Raw genomic sequence first — 15,551 nt, 5'->3', positions numbered from 1 at the left:
TAATTAAAAGGATTCAGGTTGTGGTATATATTTTACAGATCAAGGACAGCACTATTATCCCAAAACATTAGTGTTAATCCTTTAAATCTGAAGAACAAAATACAGGAGGTGCTGCTGTCCAAACTGAAAGGTTCGGCCAGACATCAATAAGGCTTTGCTTAGTGAAGTGTGTTAGCTGAGAGGTGAAGAAAGGAGTGCTTCAAATAGCTAATTGTTAAGGGTGGCCGAGGGGGGGGGGGGGGGGGGGGGGGGGGGGGGTCTCTATGTAAATAAATGTCTATTTAATTCTTAACAACTGGCTTCCTCTGGTAAAAGTTACCACGTTTTGTGCCACTCTACGTCCAGACCTGCTGAATATCAGATTTGTCACACAGGAATTAAAATATTACAAAGCTATGAAAAATATATCAGTGTAAAGGCACGAGAGACTCGCTCCACAATCACAACACTACACTACACCATCAGGAGTCCCACACCGCTGGCTCAGGGGTACGCAGTCGTTGTTCTGAGAACCGTCGAGATCTCTGCTGCGTGGATTTTCATACGATCGAGCTACAGCTGTCTTCGGAAGAGGTTTTGGTTTCATCACAGTTATGCAAAGCAACGCTTATCAGATATCTTTTGACATAATTTCACTGTTTTGGACACGCACGCAGGGAATACAGCCTCCAAAAACATCTGCCTACCCCTGGGCCACAACGATTATTACCATTTCTATCAACTTGGCCTGCCAAGTCTCACCCCTAGAGGACACTCTGGTTTCAACAAAAAAAAAAAAAAGAGGATGTGCCACTGCAAACTTTAGGACACAGCAAGAGATCTCCATTGACTCAAATCCAGCATGACTGGTGCACACTGTGAGGGACTTATAAATCTACCTGAAACCGTCTACCTGCCATCTACAGAAAGTTTGAGTTTTGGATGAACTTCAGGTCTTTGGTAGTGGACAAGTTTGGACCTTCAGAGGAGTCTGATTCACAGAAGCTAGCTGGAGTGTCGCAGATGACATGAACAAGGTTAAAGGAAAGATTCATATTTTTATCTTCTAAATGTTTATTCTCCTGTTGTACTCCCAAACACGTTGTGGCTGTTATAATTTCTTCAGTGCACACAGAGGCAACGACAATGTAAGAAACTATTGATAAAATCGTTCATTAATTTACTGAACATAAAGCTGAGCTTCAAACAATCGCAGCTAAAGTGTTTCAATGTTCGCTCCTCAGCAAGAAAATAGCAGTTCAACCAAAGAGGGGATTTCAGGGTGAAATACGACTTCTTCACAAAGATAAATATGACTGTGACAGCGAAACTCGCATTTTCTCCACCGCTAACCATTTCATTCATCACACTGAAAACATGCTAGTTTTTACAATGGTACTTGGTAGAAAACAGCCAGGAACTAAAAGCAGATGTTGTTGCTAAAATAATGACATCCAGTTGTCACATCCTTTAAGTCGATGCCACTGGTTCCTAAAGAGTTCCCGTTCAGTTTACTGCTACAACAAGCTGCTCACTTTAATCAAACAGCTTCTTTTATCATACTATTACTTTGAAATTATTTTTGTAGGTTGGGTCTCGGCATCATCAGGAGGAATAATTGCAGCACCCAGTGACTCCCTCAGAGAGCATTCAGACACCTGAGTTGAAAAATATGAACCTGTCCTTTACTTTGGAGCAAACACCACAGATAAATACAGTATGAAAACATTCTGCGTGAGCGCCTACTGTCAGGTGGGAATGTGGTTAAATGGTCTTTGTGTTCATGTCCTGTTTACAATTCAGCAGAGCATTTAGGGTAAGTGTGTCTATGGATGAACCCACATTTCAAATAACTTCCACATTACTGAATATAATGGGTGAAAGCTGCACATAAAACAGATCTGCGATATAACTCAAAACAAATGACTGACAGGTATGCAAATGACATTTCCTTTGTTGTAGTTTGGAGCTTAAACTGACATGTTAGTTTTTAATTTCCTGTTTCTGTTGGGAGCTGAAAAATAAAGCACATTTGTATCTTTAAAAGCTGCAGTTACTCAACTGTACCAACGGTACTGAGAAATAAATATCTGGGAATAAAAGTGCAGCAATATGATGAAAAATGGATTTCAGACCAACATTTTGGGAGAAATTTGAGCACACACACACAGACACACACACAGACACACTGGGCACCCCCAGGGGCCACAGCAGGCACATTTCAAACGGAAGGTTGTGAAAAAGGGGAATCTGAGTCAGCAGGTGTTTTGAAGCTTCAACACACAAACTCCTGTCTCATGCGGATGATCTGTAGTAAGGCAGCCTGGACGTCCTCATCCATGTGGCCCTATGAGACAAAGGTGAGAAATGAGCTAGAGTGATTCAACCTGTGTGTGAAGAAGCAGCTCCTGATACCCACAAACACTGCCTTTCAAATCATCAGCTGACTCTCGCAACACACATCATCATAGTAATGATTCAGTGCATCAAGAAGTTGCTGAAGGCAGCTTTTAACATTTGATCACAACAGAAATAGAAACACGGTTTGATAAATCAGGCAGTTCATAAATGTGTTTTCTCTGGTTTGCTGCAAGTCAGACTAAAGTAAATTCAGAGATCTGGATGAAATCATGTTAAATGTGTTTGAGGATAACCTGCCCTCATGTTTCCCAATGCTGTTAAAAAATATTAAAACAGTTTGTGTGTCATGTTCCAGACTTGGAAGGTGAAATGACATGTTGCCGCAGGTCATAATGGGTAAAGGTAGGTAGGTAAAGTAGACGTAGACAACCCCACCTGTAATGTCATAAATGGGTCTTCTGGGTGCCGTACAACTCAACTCTAAGACGCCCAAAAAACTTTATAAATAAATAAAAATAAAAACGCCCTCTACAACGCCTTGGCCTCTACGCCACCTAGGTGTGCATCTAATAACTAGCTAGCTTACAGTTTGCCTTCAGCATGGAAATTAACCTTCACTGCACATCAGAATTTAAAGAACTTGATGAGGAGTAACAAGATGAGGAAGAAGTGGATTCATTTTCGAAGTTGAAACATCAGCACTGCAGATGTTGGAGACTGAAATTGTTTGAAATGACATATTTAGTGTTTCAAATGCATCAATCAGCCCTTCAGTGATCAGTTTCAGGCATTGGGAGCAGTCATGGCATCTCCGAAATGTCAAATGTTGAAAACAAAAAATAAGCTAAGCTACACGCAAATAATATTCTATTTAATATATTCTCCATGAACTCTGCTCTCAGATCAAATCACTGAATGTCTTAAGAGTTCATCCAGTGTTGTTGCTCTGACCATAAATCATCAATCTCAAGATTTTGGGTAGAACATGTGCAGAGTTTAAGAAAGAAAGAAAACCAGACAACTCACAGCGACTGAGGAACTTACCTGTGCTGCACTCAGGAGATGAGTCCGATAAATGGAAACCACCTCTCGGTGCTGCCTCTCAGCATCCTAATAGAGGAGACGTGAAGGAGACATGAAGTCACGATGTTCCTTTGATGTCTTCAACAGTGGTAAACAAAGTTGACTAGGAGAAGCAGTCACCGAGTTCTGGCACCACATTACCATAAATCTGACACCCACACCTGAATGTGGATTGAGATGTGATGTGGCATTCTGATTTCACCTCAACCATCAATCACCACAAAACAGTCACCAAACACACATCTGTCATGCAGAAATTAAGGTAACTTTGTGGAAAAAAAAAAAAAAAATCAAACAAGAGAGGTTACTATGCAATATGAGGCTAAAGGTACATAACGTTCACTCACAGCCAGCTGTTGCTGCAGGCTCTTGATCTGGGCTTGAAGTGTGTCAACGTGCTGCGTCTGCCTCTTATTTGGTGCGTTGCTTGTGTACGCCAGCTGAGACAGACCATTCAGCGCCTGCTTCAGTCGCTCCACGTCCGTCAGCAACTCTGTGATCTGAACACACATTCCCTTTAGATTTTATTGTCTTATAACATAAACTGGAGGAAAGGGATTGTCTAGAATGACAATTTTTAATCAATATTTGTCATATTCAGCTTAAGTGAAATGTACAAACTGCCTGGAGTTGATACTTTTTAGATAAAATATGAAAACGATATTTTCTACCTTCTTGTCTTTGGCTTCAGTTTGTTGGGCTGATGTCTGAATCCTCCTCTGAAGATCACAGATGGTGCCGAGTGACTCATCGTACCTCTCCTTCAGCTCCCTAATTTCCCTCTCAATGGCCCGTCCCTTCTCCTGGACAGCCTCCATCTCTGTCCTCACTCTGCTCTCACCCTCTCTGGCTTGTGTTGCCTCCAGATGAGCCTCTTCACTTTCCTTTGCAAAGCTCTGTAGCTTGTTGCTCAGGTTTGCAGCTTCCTCCTCCAGCTGCTGCTTCTCCTTCTTCAGCAGGTTCATTTGGTCTTCCTTATAGCGGATCTCTTCAAGAGCTTGTGTGGCCTGGAGGAGCTCAGACTGTAGGGCAGATACATCTTCAGCCCTCTGGGCGTTGTTCTCTTCCTCTTCTTGGAGAGCCACTCGAAGTTTACTGACTTCAGCCACCAGGCCTTCCTTTGCCTTGGCATGTTGTTGCAGAAGAGAAGTTTGATCCTCACGATGCTCCTGCAGCTCTTTCTGTAGAGTGCAAACCCTCTGGGCTTCCTCCTGCTGAGCCTCTCTTGCTTTCTTGCAGTCGGCCTGAGCTTGCCTCAGGGCATCACGAAGGGTTTTAAGCTCCGTGTCGTATGTTGCTATCCGAGCCAACTCTGATTTCAGACGCTCCTGGAGATTCTGGATCTGAGTGTTGCTGAGAGCATTCTGGTCTTGAAGTTCAGCTTTCTGAATAGTTACTTCCTTGTGTTGCTGCTCCAAACTCACCAACGTGTGTTCCAATTCCTCATATCTAATCTTAAACTCTTCCTCCACATCTTTGTGCTTCTCACTGGTAACCAAAGCAGAGTCTAGTCTTTGCTGAACAGACTCCATTTCCACTTTCAGTTGATCTTTCTCGTGTTTGCTGATCTCCTTGGCAGACCTTTCCTCATTATACTTCTCTTCCATTTCCAACAGCTTCTCCGTCAGCTCCTTCACCTGGGCACTGTACGAGGTTTCTTTCTCTTCAGCTGCCGTTAGTGGGACAAACTTGGACTGAATAGCCTCCTGTAAGGTGTCAAGTTCTATCTTCTGGGCTTCAAGTTCTTGAGTAAGCTTCACCATGTCCTCCTGAGCCAGTGCACGCATGGCTGATGCGTCATTTGCTCTATTCTCTGCTTCAACCACAGCAGCATTCAGCTTGTCTGTGACAGCTCTGTGGTCTTCAATACTTATGTAGTCTTTTCTCATCTCTAACATAACTTTTTCCAATTGATCTTTTAATCTCTCATTTCCTTCTTTCACGTTCTTCAATTCTTCCCCACTTTCTTTTTCCTCTGTCTCAAACTTCAACATCTCAGCTTTTACACTTTCTAAAGCGGCGCTCAACTCCATCATCTGTTGCTCGTGCTGCTGTCTGGGAACATACCGTTCCTCCACGCTCTGCTTCAGACTCTGGTACTGTGCCGCCAGCTGTTCACATTCTTCATCTCTGTCTTCACATCTCTTCTGCATAAGATCAAGTTGCTTCATCAGGTCAGCATTCTGGGACTTCAGAGAGTCATTCTCCCTCTGATATGTCTCACTGGCGCCATGGAGACTGCTGAGTGTCTCCTGCAGAGAGGCCCTCTCAGTTTGAAACTGCAGAACCTGAGCCTCTGCTTTTCCGTAACGTTCACTGGCTTCCACCAGTTTGTCTTCAAAGTCCTCCAGAGTTGTTACCATGTTCTTTCTAACCTCCTCGTGGTCCTTTATGGGTATAAAGTCATTCTCAAGCCTGCTGTTCAGCTCCTCCAGATGCTCTCGTAGCATGTCCCTCTCGTCTTCACTCTCCTCGAGCTCCTGAATAAGAGTCTGGCTTTTGGCAGTTACATCCACAAGCTTCCTTTTCAGTGAGGCATTCTGCTCTTCAAGAGCTGCCCGTATCCTCTGATGCTCCTCGGCAGACATGAACCCTGATCTGCCCTGAGATGATGGACTGTCTAACTTTCGATGGAGATCAGCCACCTCTTCCAGAACGCGATCATAATCTTCCCTCAGCTCAGCGAGTTGTCGCTCCTTCTCGTCGACTGCGTTGGTCAGCAGGTTTTTCATGTTGTCAAACTTCTCGGCAGGTACTGTATTGCCATGTTTGGTCTGCGCCTCTTTCAGCTGAGATTCCATCTCTAAAAAGGTTTCTGCAAGTTCGTCTCGTTCTGCAGTCAGAGCTCCCAGTTCTTGGTTCAGCCTGTCCGTCTCAGCAGCCAGCTGACTCTCGCTACTCTTGTATTCCTCTAAGGCTTTCTCGCTCTGTTTGAGGCGGTTGCGAACACGACACACTTCGGCTGAAGCACCTTCATATTTGGCCTTGACATCCAAAAGCTGGGCACGCAGTTCTTCTGCCCCCTGGCCTCCTAAGTGTTCCTTCACAGCAATGACGTGGGCTTGCAGCTGTTTGACTTTACACTCAGAATCCAGCATTCTCGTCTGGACATCCCCCAAGGCGTCCTCCAGCTCTTGAACCTGCTGGTCAGCCTGTTTCTGGATGGTGTCTCGACTCTGAACCAAGTCCTGGCACTCTCTGTTTTTGTGGTTCAGCGCAGACTGAAGCTGCGCTGTCTCCTCCTCGGCTGCCTGCTGTCTTCTCTTGACAGCATCGAGTTCCTGTCGAAGTGCTTCCACTTCAACAGAGCGGTCCCAGCCTCCTGCAGTCTGACTCCTCTCAAGAGGTCTGGAGAGTGAACGTGACGCAGCAGGATTCTGGAGCATCTGCACAGATAATTGAAAAACATAGATGACAGTCAGACACTTTATCTGAAACAAATGAAAACTCTACCATTGGATTTTGATTACTTCACAGATGCTCGATTGAAGGAGTTCTCTAAGAAGACCTTCAGAGGAAAGGAATCAGCCCCTGAATAAGTCCTTTTTTTACTCAGACCTCTTGGAAAACTTTAGAAATTTACTAACCATATCAAACATTGGACTTACGTGATCAGAATCCAGGCTGTGAGCTTGTTTGACTAAAGTGTTTTCTCTACCTGCAGGACAAACAGCATAATGTTCAAACTATTCACATTCAGGCTGTGAAGTTCTCTAGTAAGTAACAAAAAAAAAAGCCTAACCTTTGATAACAGACTGGCCGGAGTACTCCCCCTGTGAATGCAGGGGGAGAAAATATGAATGAGATATCTTTTTGCAGTACTGGTAGTTGTCTTCAAGTAGATACGCCACGCTGAGAATATATATCAGGCACTCCTAAATGTATCTGTTTAACTGTAATGAATGTTGAAGGTGCACTGCAAATCAGCAATCTTAAATGCATTCATTTCCAGAAATCAGATGAGTATGAAGTCACTCACCATGGCACTCCGGAGCTGGACCTTGACGGTCTCTGGGCCTCGAGCTCCGTCCTCTCTTTCTTTGGCACTGAGCAACACCTTCAACTGCTCCTTCTGAAAGTAAAAGTTAAAAAAAGGAAGTGGGTGAATCAAACAACAAAGGCCAGATCATTTTCAAATACTTAGGTAAAATACTAAATAATAGCAAACATCGTGGGGGTATGGCCCTAATAACTACTCTAATTTAATGCAAACATAATGTACAAAAAGATAACATATATGTTTTGTTAGAGTTCTGAGAAATGCTCATAAAATTCCACAAATGCCAGATTAAATATAAACTGTTTTGTTTTGATTTTTCACAAACTGAATGACTTAATACAAATGACTGACTCAAAGTTCCACAGTTTGTTTTTGTGCAACTGCTGCCTCAAGTTCAACAAGTTGAGGCCAAGTAAAGCAGGGAATTCAACAGTTCCTAGCTCTCCTGTAAATTAAATTGTTCTGGTAGCCATCAGTCAGAAATAGGAACATATAATCTATCTGCTATACATTTCATACCTCATTGCAGGAGACCCCCAGCTTAGTACATTACACCAATACAGCTTCTCACTCAGCTTTATTGTCATTTTGCTTATATTCATCAACTGAACCTTATGTAAAGACCCTCAGATCTTTCCATTAAGTGTAATAATCAAGCAACAACTAAACTAAACTAAAATACAGTAAAGAACAACATATTTGGAGGACTTTCCTGCAGTGATTACCCAGCAGCCTTTGCTGTGGCGGTGTGTTAACCCAGACTTACCTCTAAGAGTTGTTGCTGCAGCATGTTGACCTGATCTAACAGAGATTTCTGCTCCTGATGGTACTTCCTGAGACTTTCCTGAAGGTTCTCATTCTGCCTTTCCAGATCCTAGAAAAACAAATATCATCACCGCACTTTAGTTAATTGTGGAATGAGTCAAAACTTCAGGGACATTTTGTAGTTATTTATTGTGACTTGAATCGTGATCTGCACACTCCTAACGTTCAGAATATTGCGGAGTGATAACAAAGCAAAGACAACTGATGTTTGGCTAAAATAGAGAGATGTTATGAAGCACTTACATGTATGACCTGATCCCTTCGGTTTGCCTCGGCAGCCTCTGATCTCTCCACTGAATGCTGAGAACAACACAGGAGGTTTGTAAACTATGGAACATTCTCAATTGTAATCACTAGATGGCAGTCACGTTCAACACATCTGTAGTATCAAAGGGCGACTGAAACCTTAAGAAAAATAACCCAAAATGCACAATAACTGAAACACAGCGGGCTCCAACATGTCCTTTTTAAACAGTGGGAGTCAAATGCCAACAACAGAAAGTACAGATGTGAGAACAAGTCAATCATTTGTCATCTTTAACAAAAGGACTGTGGAAACAAAATGGCTACAGAATGGGTTTTCTTCTGCGTTTCCACCAGGCTAAATGTTCGCATAAAAATATGTAACTGATGAATGATAGACGCTCCTCACTGAGTGAACATTTAATTTTGCTGTTAAAGAGTAAACCTAATGCTGCTGAATTACCTGACGCTTCCATTGTTCAATCTTTACAGCTTCTCTATCTGTAACAAGAAAACACAGCAAGTTAAGATTTCATTTACCTGCCCTTTGTTATCAAGATTTGGCAACAGGCATTTTTTACAGAACTTTGCTCTCTGATAAAATATTCCAGGGAAAGAATGCAGACGAAGGACACAAACAACTAAATATGTCAGAGAATTAAGGTATTAAAAAAGAAAGTCAGGACTGCGGCTGAAGACAGTATGAGACACTGTAACAAAGATAAGTTTAAACGAACCGAACTGGGCCACAATGATGCAATGACTCCACATTCTACAGTAAATCTAAAACATGGTAACACATCAACAGAAAGACAAACAAGCTGAATGTTTTAGCTGTGGGAATAACTATGTGAACACTTTAGACACTAGAATCTTCACAAAGGTTAAATGAAGCAGGTCTTCACCCTTGCTCTTATTTAAATAATATTTATTTTCTTTGTAAATATGTGGTCAGGAGATATTTAAGAGAATATAAAACTATCTGAGTAAAGTTATTTTTTACTACCACACAGGCTACTAATGTAAAATATGTTTAAAAGAAATGTAAATCTGTTTTTTCCTAATAGTTCTGTATATAACTCATAATTAAACTCTCGTATTCATCCTCCAACCACTGGTTTCAGGATTCTCTCACATTCTGACCTCTGTTGGCCTTGTCGATGTAACTTTTGACCATTGCCACGAGCTCCGGGTTCTTGCTGAAGCGAGCATAGTGAAATGCGTCGTGACCCACGCTGTCAACTGCTTTGACATCAGCGCCACTCTTCAGCAGGACCTCCACTGCATCCTTGCAGCCAAACTCACAGCCCAGAATCAGTGCCGTCCTGAGGGAGTCAACAAGCAGTTTCTGAGTGAGAGTAAGAACAAGCTGCTTTTTTTTGTCCAAAAGTTTTGTCCTTGAATGAAAGTCTTGGAAAACAAAGTGAGCCAAATAAAAAAAAAAAAAAAAAAAACTTTACGACGTGCATGTTGCTTAACAATTGCTGAACACTTCCTTACATCGATAAAGAAAGGCGATAAGCCCTGTTTTTCAATCCTTTTACCCCCCTTTTGACAAATAGTTGTGTTTTCTTCTAGATTTAGTTTAGATTTAGATTTAGAAGTAATTTATGCATTGTATGTATTGATTTTTTAAAAAGAAATGTGTGGGATTCATTTTTGTACTTAAAACAGAGGAGGCTGCACGTACATCAGGAAGTTCCACAGGTTCTTCCACAGAGACATGGCTGCAGGAATGACTAGCTAATGATCAGAGGTGTAGAGACACAGCGGTAACAGTAAAGGAGGAAGGTTCTTCTTCAGAATAGACGTTGTTATCCTGGACATTTCACAGAGAAGAAGTGTCTCTGCACTATCATGAGCTAAGATGTTACCAAAACAACATCTCTGAAGATGTCAACCACACCTCTGTCAACTTTCCAAACTTTCCACTGATATTTATTTAAATTGATCATAAATCTACAACAAAAACTTACGCTGCAGCAATATAATTTCCCTTTGAAGAGAAATAAAGTATTATTCCGCTGAATTTAAGCGAAATATATATTTTCTAATATCACTAAGACTATTACTGCAGGGGAACAAGATTTTTAGTGATTGAGCTCTGCAGTCTATCAAAAGCTGCCTGTTGAAAGAAACTTGGAATTAAAATGATCAAAGCTGAAGTATGACAGTCTAATCAAAGAAAAACACCTTTAAGTGTGAAGGCTCTTACTTTTTTTGTTTGTCACGGACGGTGATATCAGCTCCCCGCTCCAGCAGCAGCTGACAAATCCGCGGATGACACATCTGAGTCGCCAGTATCAGAGGTGTCCTGCCGTCCTGCGGGAAAACCAAATGTACACGTTTAAGTACACTCAAAAACACAGATTCAGTCTAACCCAGAAAACAAATGAATCTTTCTGCTAATAGGCCAAGAACAATCCAGAGCGCTGAGCGCCTTCATCCAAATAGACCAGGTTAGTATTTACTGGAAACCCTTTTATTTGCACAAGGCGGCCTCACATACAGAGCGAGCCGAATGCTTTTCCTTTCTACAATGATGACTTAACGCATGGAAGAGCATAGCTCGGGTTACTTTGTCAACGCATTGTGTAAAATAAAATTCAATAACAATTCTTACAAAATCACTGGCATTCACAGAAGTCCCGCTGTCACAGAGAAGTTTCACACTGGAGGCGCAGCCTGCCATTACTGTGGAAAAACACAGAACAAAGGCACCGATGATTATTTCACCACATTCAACACTGAGAAACACATCTACATCCATTCAGCTCAGAGAGTAATGTGCAGCAGGGTTAAAATGTCGAATTGTATGGTAAAAGCTATATAATACATTACATAAAATGTGTTCATTATAATGGAATGATGCTCATTTTAACATCAATATTGGTGAAAAAAATATAATAAGAGAGCTCTGACTTTAAGTCGAATAGATGAAGAACTAAAAGGTAAGCAAAGTGGAATACAACCTTAATAATAAAAAGGTAGGATGCTGTAAAAAATGGAAATAAAGAGGAGAATGGAATGATTTGTAAGTCTCATAAACCACCATTTTATTCATAACGGAACACATCCAATGATGGGGTGAGACGTTTGACTATTTCCTGAAGAATATTAGCTCATCTGAGGGCAGCACATTTTTAATTAAGGTTGTAAATTATAGTAGTGATAGGTGAAGAGTAGTCGCTGGTAGATAACGGCAACATGAAGAACACAGCACAGGAGCAGAGCTGAATCGGCTTCAAGCCACAGTCAGTATTAAAGTCGGAAAGCATCAGTTCAGGGATATAATAGTTTAGGAGGTAAAGAGGAGCACAATGGTGCTAGTAGCTTTAGTTGTAGTTCATTTTACAATATCAAAAAACAGTATGGTAAAGGTGAGTCACTACTAAACTAGTGGCGTTGATTCAACTTTCAAACCGAGTAAGGCTCTAGAGTGAAGGAGATTCGTACCAGCATCATGGAGAGCAGTTCGTCCCTGTAGGTCCACGTTTCCAACTGGACAGTTGTGCTACAAAACAGCATAAATAGTTTGGCAACTTATTAACACATTATGGCTTAGAGCAAAATACACGTTGTTTGAACGTTTGAGACTGGAGTGACGCACGACAACACAACATTTTCAATGTAATCACTATTATTATTTTTGAAAAACAAGTTCAACTTCATTTCATGTGTCTACAGCTTCCTTAGAGGCTAGGATGAAAACACTGAAAATTAAAATATAGGTCTTAATAGGTTAATCAAATTATATCAGGATAATACTGCAGAAAAATCCCCTTATCTCTGTTAAAGAAAATATAGCAAACAATAAATACATCCAGCCATCCATCCATTCTTTCACACCCCCTTAATCCAACTCAGGGTTGCAGGGGGGCTGAAGCCTATTCCCGCTGCCTTTGGCGGGGGGCGGGGTACACCCTGGACAGTCCATCAAAGGACCACACAGCAACAAACAAGACAAACAACCATGCACACTCACTCCTAGGGTCAATTTACAGTAAAGTGTCAACCAAATTTGCATGTTTTTGAATGGTGGGAGAAAGCCAGAGAGAACCCACGCATGCACAGGGAGAACATGTAAACTCCACACAGAAACACACCACTGGGATTCAAATCAGGAACTGCCTGGCTGTGAGGCAACCGTGCTAACCACCACACTACCATGCAGCCCTCATCCAAAGCTCTAAAAAGCCTTAAACGTCTAATCAATCAGAATGCATAATGAATTTAAGATGTCGACTTTGATTGTTTGAAGTTAGAAAAACTATAATTAATCAAATACAGTGTGACAGAAAACAAAATTCAGAGTTACTCAAAAAGAGGAAAATTCTGTTATTCTAACCCTGATGTAAATACACCCCACAAATGCCAGTGATGCCCTTTTGAAGTGGTTTGCAGCTGAATGTGAGATACAACAGCAGGTAAGGTCAAATCAGGCAGAGTGGTGCTGTGCTGATATGCCTGTGACTCCTCCACAGCGACTGCACCACTGCGGTGGTGAGGGCCTGCTATGAAAACCTTGAGAACTCAATGCTTACAGGGACCCAATGTTGCTGGGTAAGTTTGCCTGCTAGCTCTGCCCGCCCACTATAAAAACCCAATTCTCTCTAGCAACAAGGAGCAAAAATTATCAGCATGCTCATATGACAAAGCGAAGCGGGAGGGTAGTGCTGCAATGGGAGCTGACGGTGGAGCATGGGGGGGTATCCTATGCCTTTAGGGATTGGGCTGACGGAGCGAGATAGTGGAGGCAGTGGGTGTTGGCATCCAGCTGCTATGTGTGGTGTGATGACGGCACTAAGAATGGACGGCAGGTTTGTAGGAGGGTAAGCTTGTCAACACTGCTGACAATCCCCTGCCGACAGCCACGACCATTAGATCATTGCCATGTGAGAGATGGAGGTGGGGGGATGGGCTGCAACACCATGAGAGCTCAATATTGGAGTGATAGCCCCGTCATTGTAAACACATAAATCCCCAGAGGGTCACGGTGACTCAACAGGGCCTACTGTTGACTGATATGGAGTTGGTTCAGCTGCCAGAGGTGATTGGCAATTATTATCTAAGGGGGCAGAAAGAGGAACTGCTCTGACTGACCAGAGACTGGAAAACTGCTATATGGAACAGAAATATACACAATGCACCTGTGTGGGCAACTAAAAAACAACAACAAAACATGCTGTCATTTAATCACACAAATAAATGACTAAAGAAAAGTGCTTCACCTGCAGGAGCTTCTGCACACACAGAGAATGTCCATTTCTTGAAGCCAGATGAAGCGCATTTTTCCCTAAAAGAGATTTGAAAGCAATCAAAAAGCAATTAATTCAGAAGTACTTTTGCTACGCATGCCACCCTGTGCAATTATGCCTGTGCAACGTTAACCCCTAATGCACACGTGACACTGTGGTACAGAAGCAATGATTGTAAGTCCCTGTCAGATATTAATTAATTCATGCATACGGTATCTTTTAATGCGATTCTATGAGTCACTACATTTAACCACAGAAACAAGTGTATTTAATTTACACAGTAACACAAAACTTTATAAATGCAGTATGTGCATTTCCTGTAATGTACGTGGACATTCATACCCACAGGTTTAAATGTAAAAAAAGATCAATTAAAAAGTTAAAGAAACATTACAATTGTTCACAACCGGGAGCTGATGATATTTCTCAAAAAATACATCTGGTGATGTAACAAGTGAACTGAAATTAAGCCATTCCTAATCTTTCACAAATTTTGAGGGATTGTTGAATAGCTTGACCTATTTTACATGTAAAGACTGTTACAAATACATGATTTATTAGTTCATCTTTATGTCTTGGTCTTGCTTCCTGAATATTTTGTGTAAAGCGATTATTTGAATGAATCACTTTGTTCAATTAGTCTGTAGTAGGTGAAGTAGTAGGTTCACTTCAAACAGAGGCGCTATCATATCTACTGTGTGGTAGTTCAAGGTCCAAGTCTTCAGGGAACACCAATGAAAACACTGCTTCTTATTTTGTTAACTAAGTAAACTGTTAAATGCTTGTGGTGTGATATTATGATACACTGCACAGCATCTCTTTTTTGGAATAGAGTCCATATAACTGTTATATTGGGCGAGGCTAAAATAGAAAGAACAAAAACGAATCTATTGCAGGGTACCGCTTCCATCCAACCTGAACTCACCAGTGGCATCACTTGCTGTGACATCAACATTGTGTCCCAGAATGAGATTGAGACAGTCCAGGTGGCCTCGTGTTGCTGCCAAATGAAACCTGGGAAACAAGAGAAATGGATACGAATCAAGATGGGAAAGACAAGATGGTTGGATAAATATGGAAAAAGGAAGACCACGTAGAGATGAGATGAGCATGCAAAAAAGTGATTGGGTGTGAAGGGAAGGAGGAGGGGGGAGGGAGTGAAACTTAAGGACAAGAGGAGGACTGAAAGTGGACACCTGGCTCCTCTCCGTCAGCAAGATCAGCAATCTTGAGGCAAATAACAAATCTTCCATGACACCTAAGAGCAACACAGCATGATCTTCCAACTGTAAATGCTTCACTGTTGTACGTGTGGCAAGCAGCTGAACAGATGCAGTAGCATGTACTTTTTTCTGTGTAACCAATTTTTCCTGTGAGTGACGGCACCACATCTGGATCCATTAACATTAAGAAAATCCAGGACTTCACTTGCCAGCAAGATAAGAAACAACATGAATTATTAACCACATCAAGGAACTTATTGAACTCAACATTTAAACCAAGATTAACTGAACATTATCAAAATGCTCAGAATGATTTTTGACCCATTTTTTTACATTTAAATCCAATCAAGTATGCATATTTTCTTGTTGATTACAATTAGTTCAGTTTGCCAAAACGTCTTTTGTCATGGCTTTTCACAGAATACTTTCCTATCTCACTTGTTTGATTTAACCCACAGCAGCACTGCTGCTACTAGCCATGAAGCTCTGCAAAGCTCTTGTGTGTAAACTAATCTCAGCCTGTCACCCATCAAGCTACATGAACCCGTTTAAACACTAATGCTGAGGCATCTGCCAAGG

General features: G+C 41.7%; 1 protein-coding gene across 1 annotated transcript in view; it reads right to left on the bottom strand.

Annotated features, from left to right (window-relative positions):
* Positions 1-1,017: 1,017 nt before the first annotated feature.
* uacab (uveal autoantigen with coiled-coil domains and ankyrin repeats b) overlaps positions 1,018-15,551 on the bottom strand; it is a 39,947-nt gene continuing 25,413 nt past the window's right edge. Inside the window, exons 3-18 of the mRNA XM_072380969.1 lie at positions 14,675-14,763; positions 13,723-13,787; positions 11,948-12,005; positions 11,115-11,185; positions 10,707-10,813; positions 9,635-9,816; positions 8,955-8,992; positions 8,492-8,548; positions 8,190-8,297; positions 7,403-7,495; positions 7,166-7,196; positions 7,032-7,081; positions 4,095-6,809; positions 3,771-3,923; positions 3,385-3,450; positions 1,018-2,326 (exon numbers count right to left, since the gene is read on the bottom strand). Coding sequence (XP_072237070.1) covers positions 2,255-2,326; positions 3,385-3,450; positions 3,771-3,923; positions 4,095-6,809; positions 7,032-7,081; positions 7,166-7,196; positions 7,403-7,495; positions 8,190-8,297; positions 8,492-8,548; positions 8,955-8,992; positions 9,635-9,816; positions 10,707-10,813; positions 11,115-11,185; positions 11,948-12,005; positions 13,723-13,787; positions 14,675-14,763 — 3,955 coding nt within the window. The 3' untranslated portion in view covers positions 1,018-2,254. The remainder of the gene's footprint in view (positions 2,327-3,384; positions 3,451-3,770; positions 3,924-4,094; positions 6,810-7,031; positions 7,082-7,165; positions 7,197-7,402; positions 7,496-8,189; positions 8,298-8,491; positions 8,549-8,954; positions 8,993-9,634; positions 9,817-10,706; positions 10,814-11,114; positions 11,186-11,947; positions 12,006-13,722; positions 13,788-14,674; positions 14,764-15,551) is intronic.

Source organism: Leuresthes tenuis, unplaced genomic scaffold, assembly GCF_036924035.1.
Source record: "Leuresthes tenuis unplaced genomic scaffold, fLeuTen1.0.hap1 SCAF_2, whole genome shotgun sequence".
NCBI classification, from domain to species: domain Eukaryota; kingdom Metazoa; phylum Chordata; class Actinopteri; order Atheriniformes; family Atherinopsidae; genus Leuresthes; species Leuresthes tenuis.
This window is presented reverse-complemented; position numbering and strand designations above follow the sequence as displayed.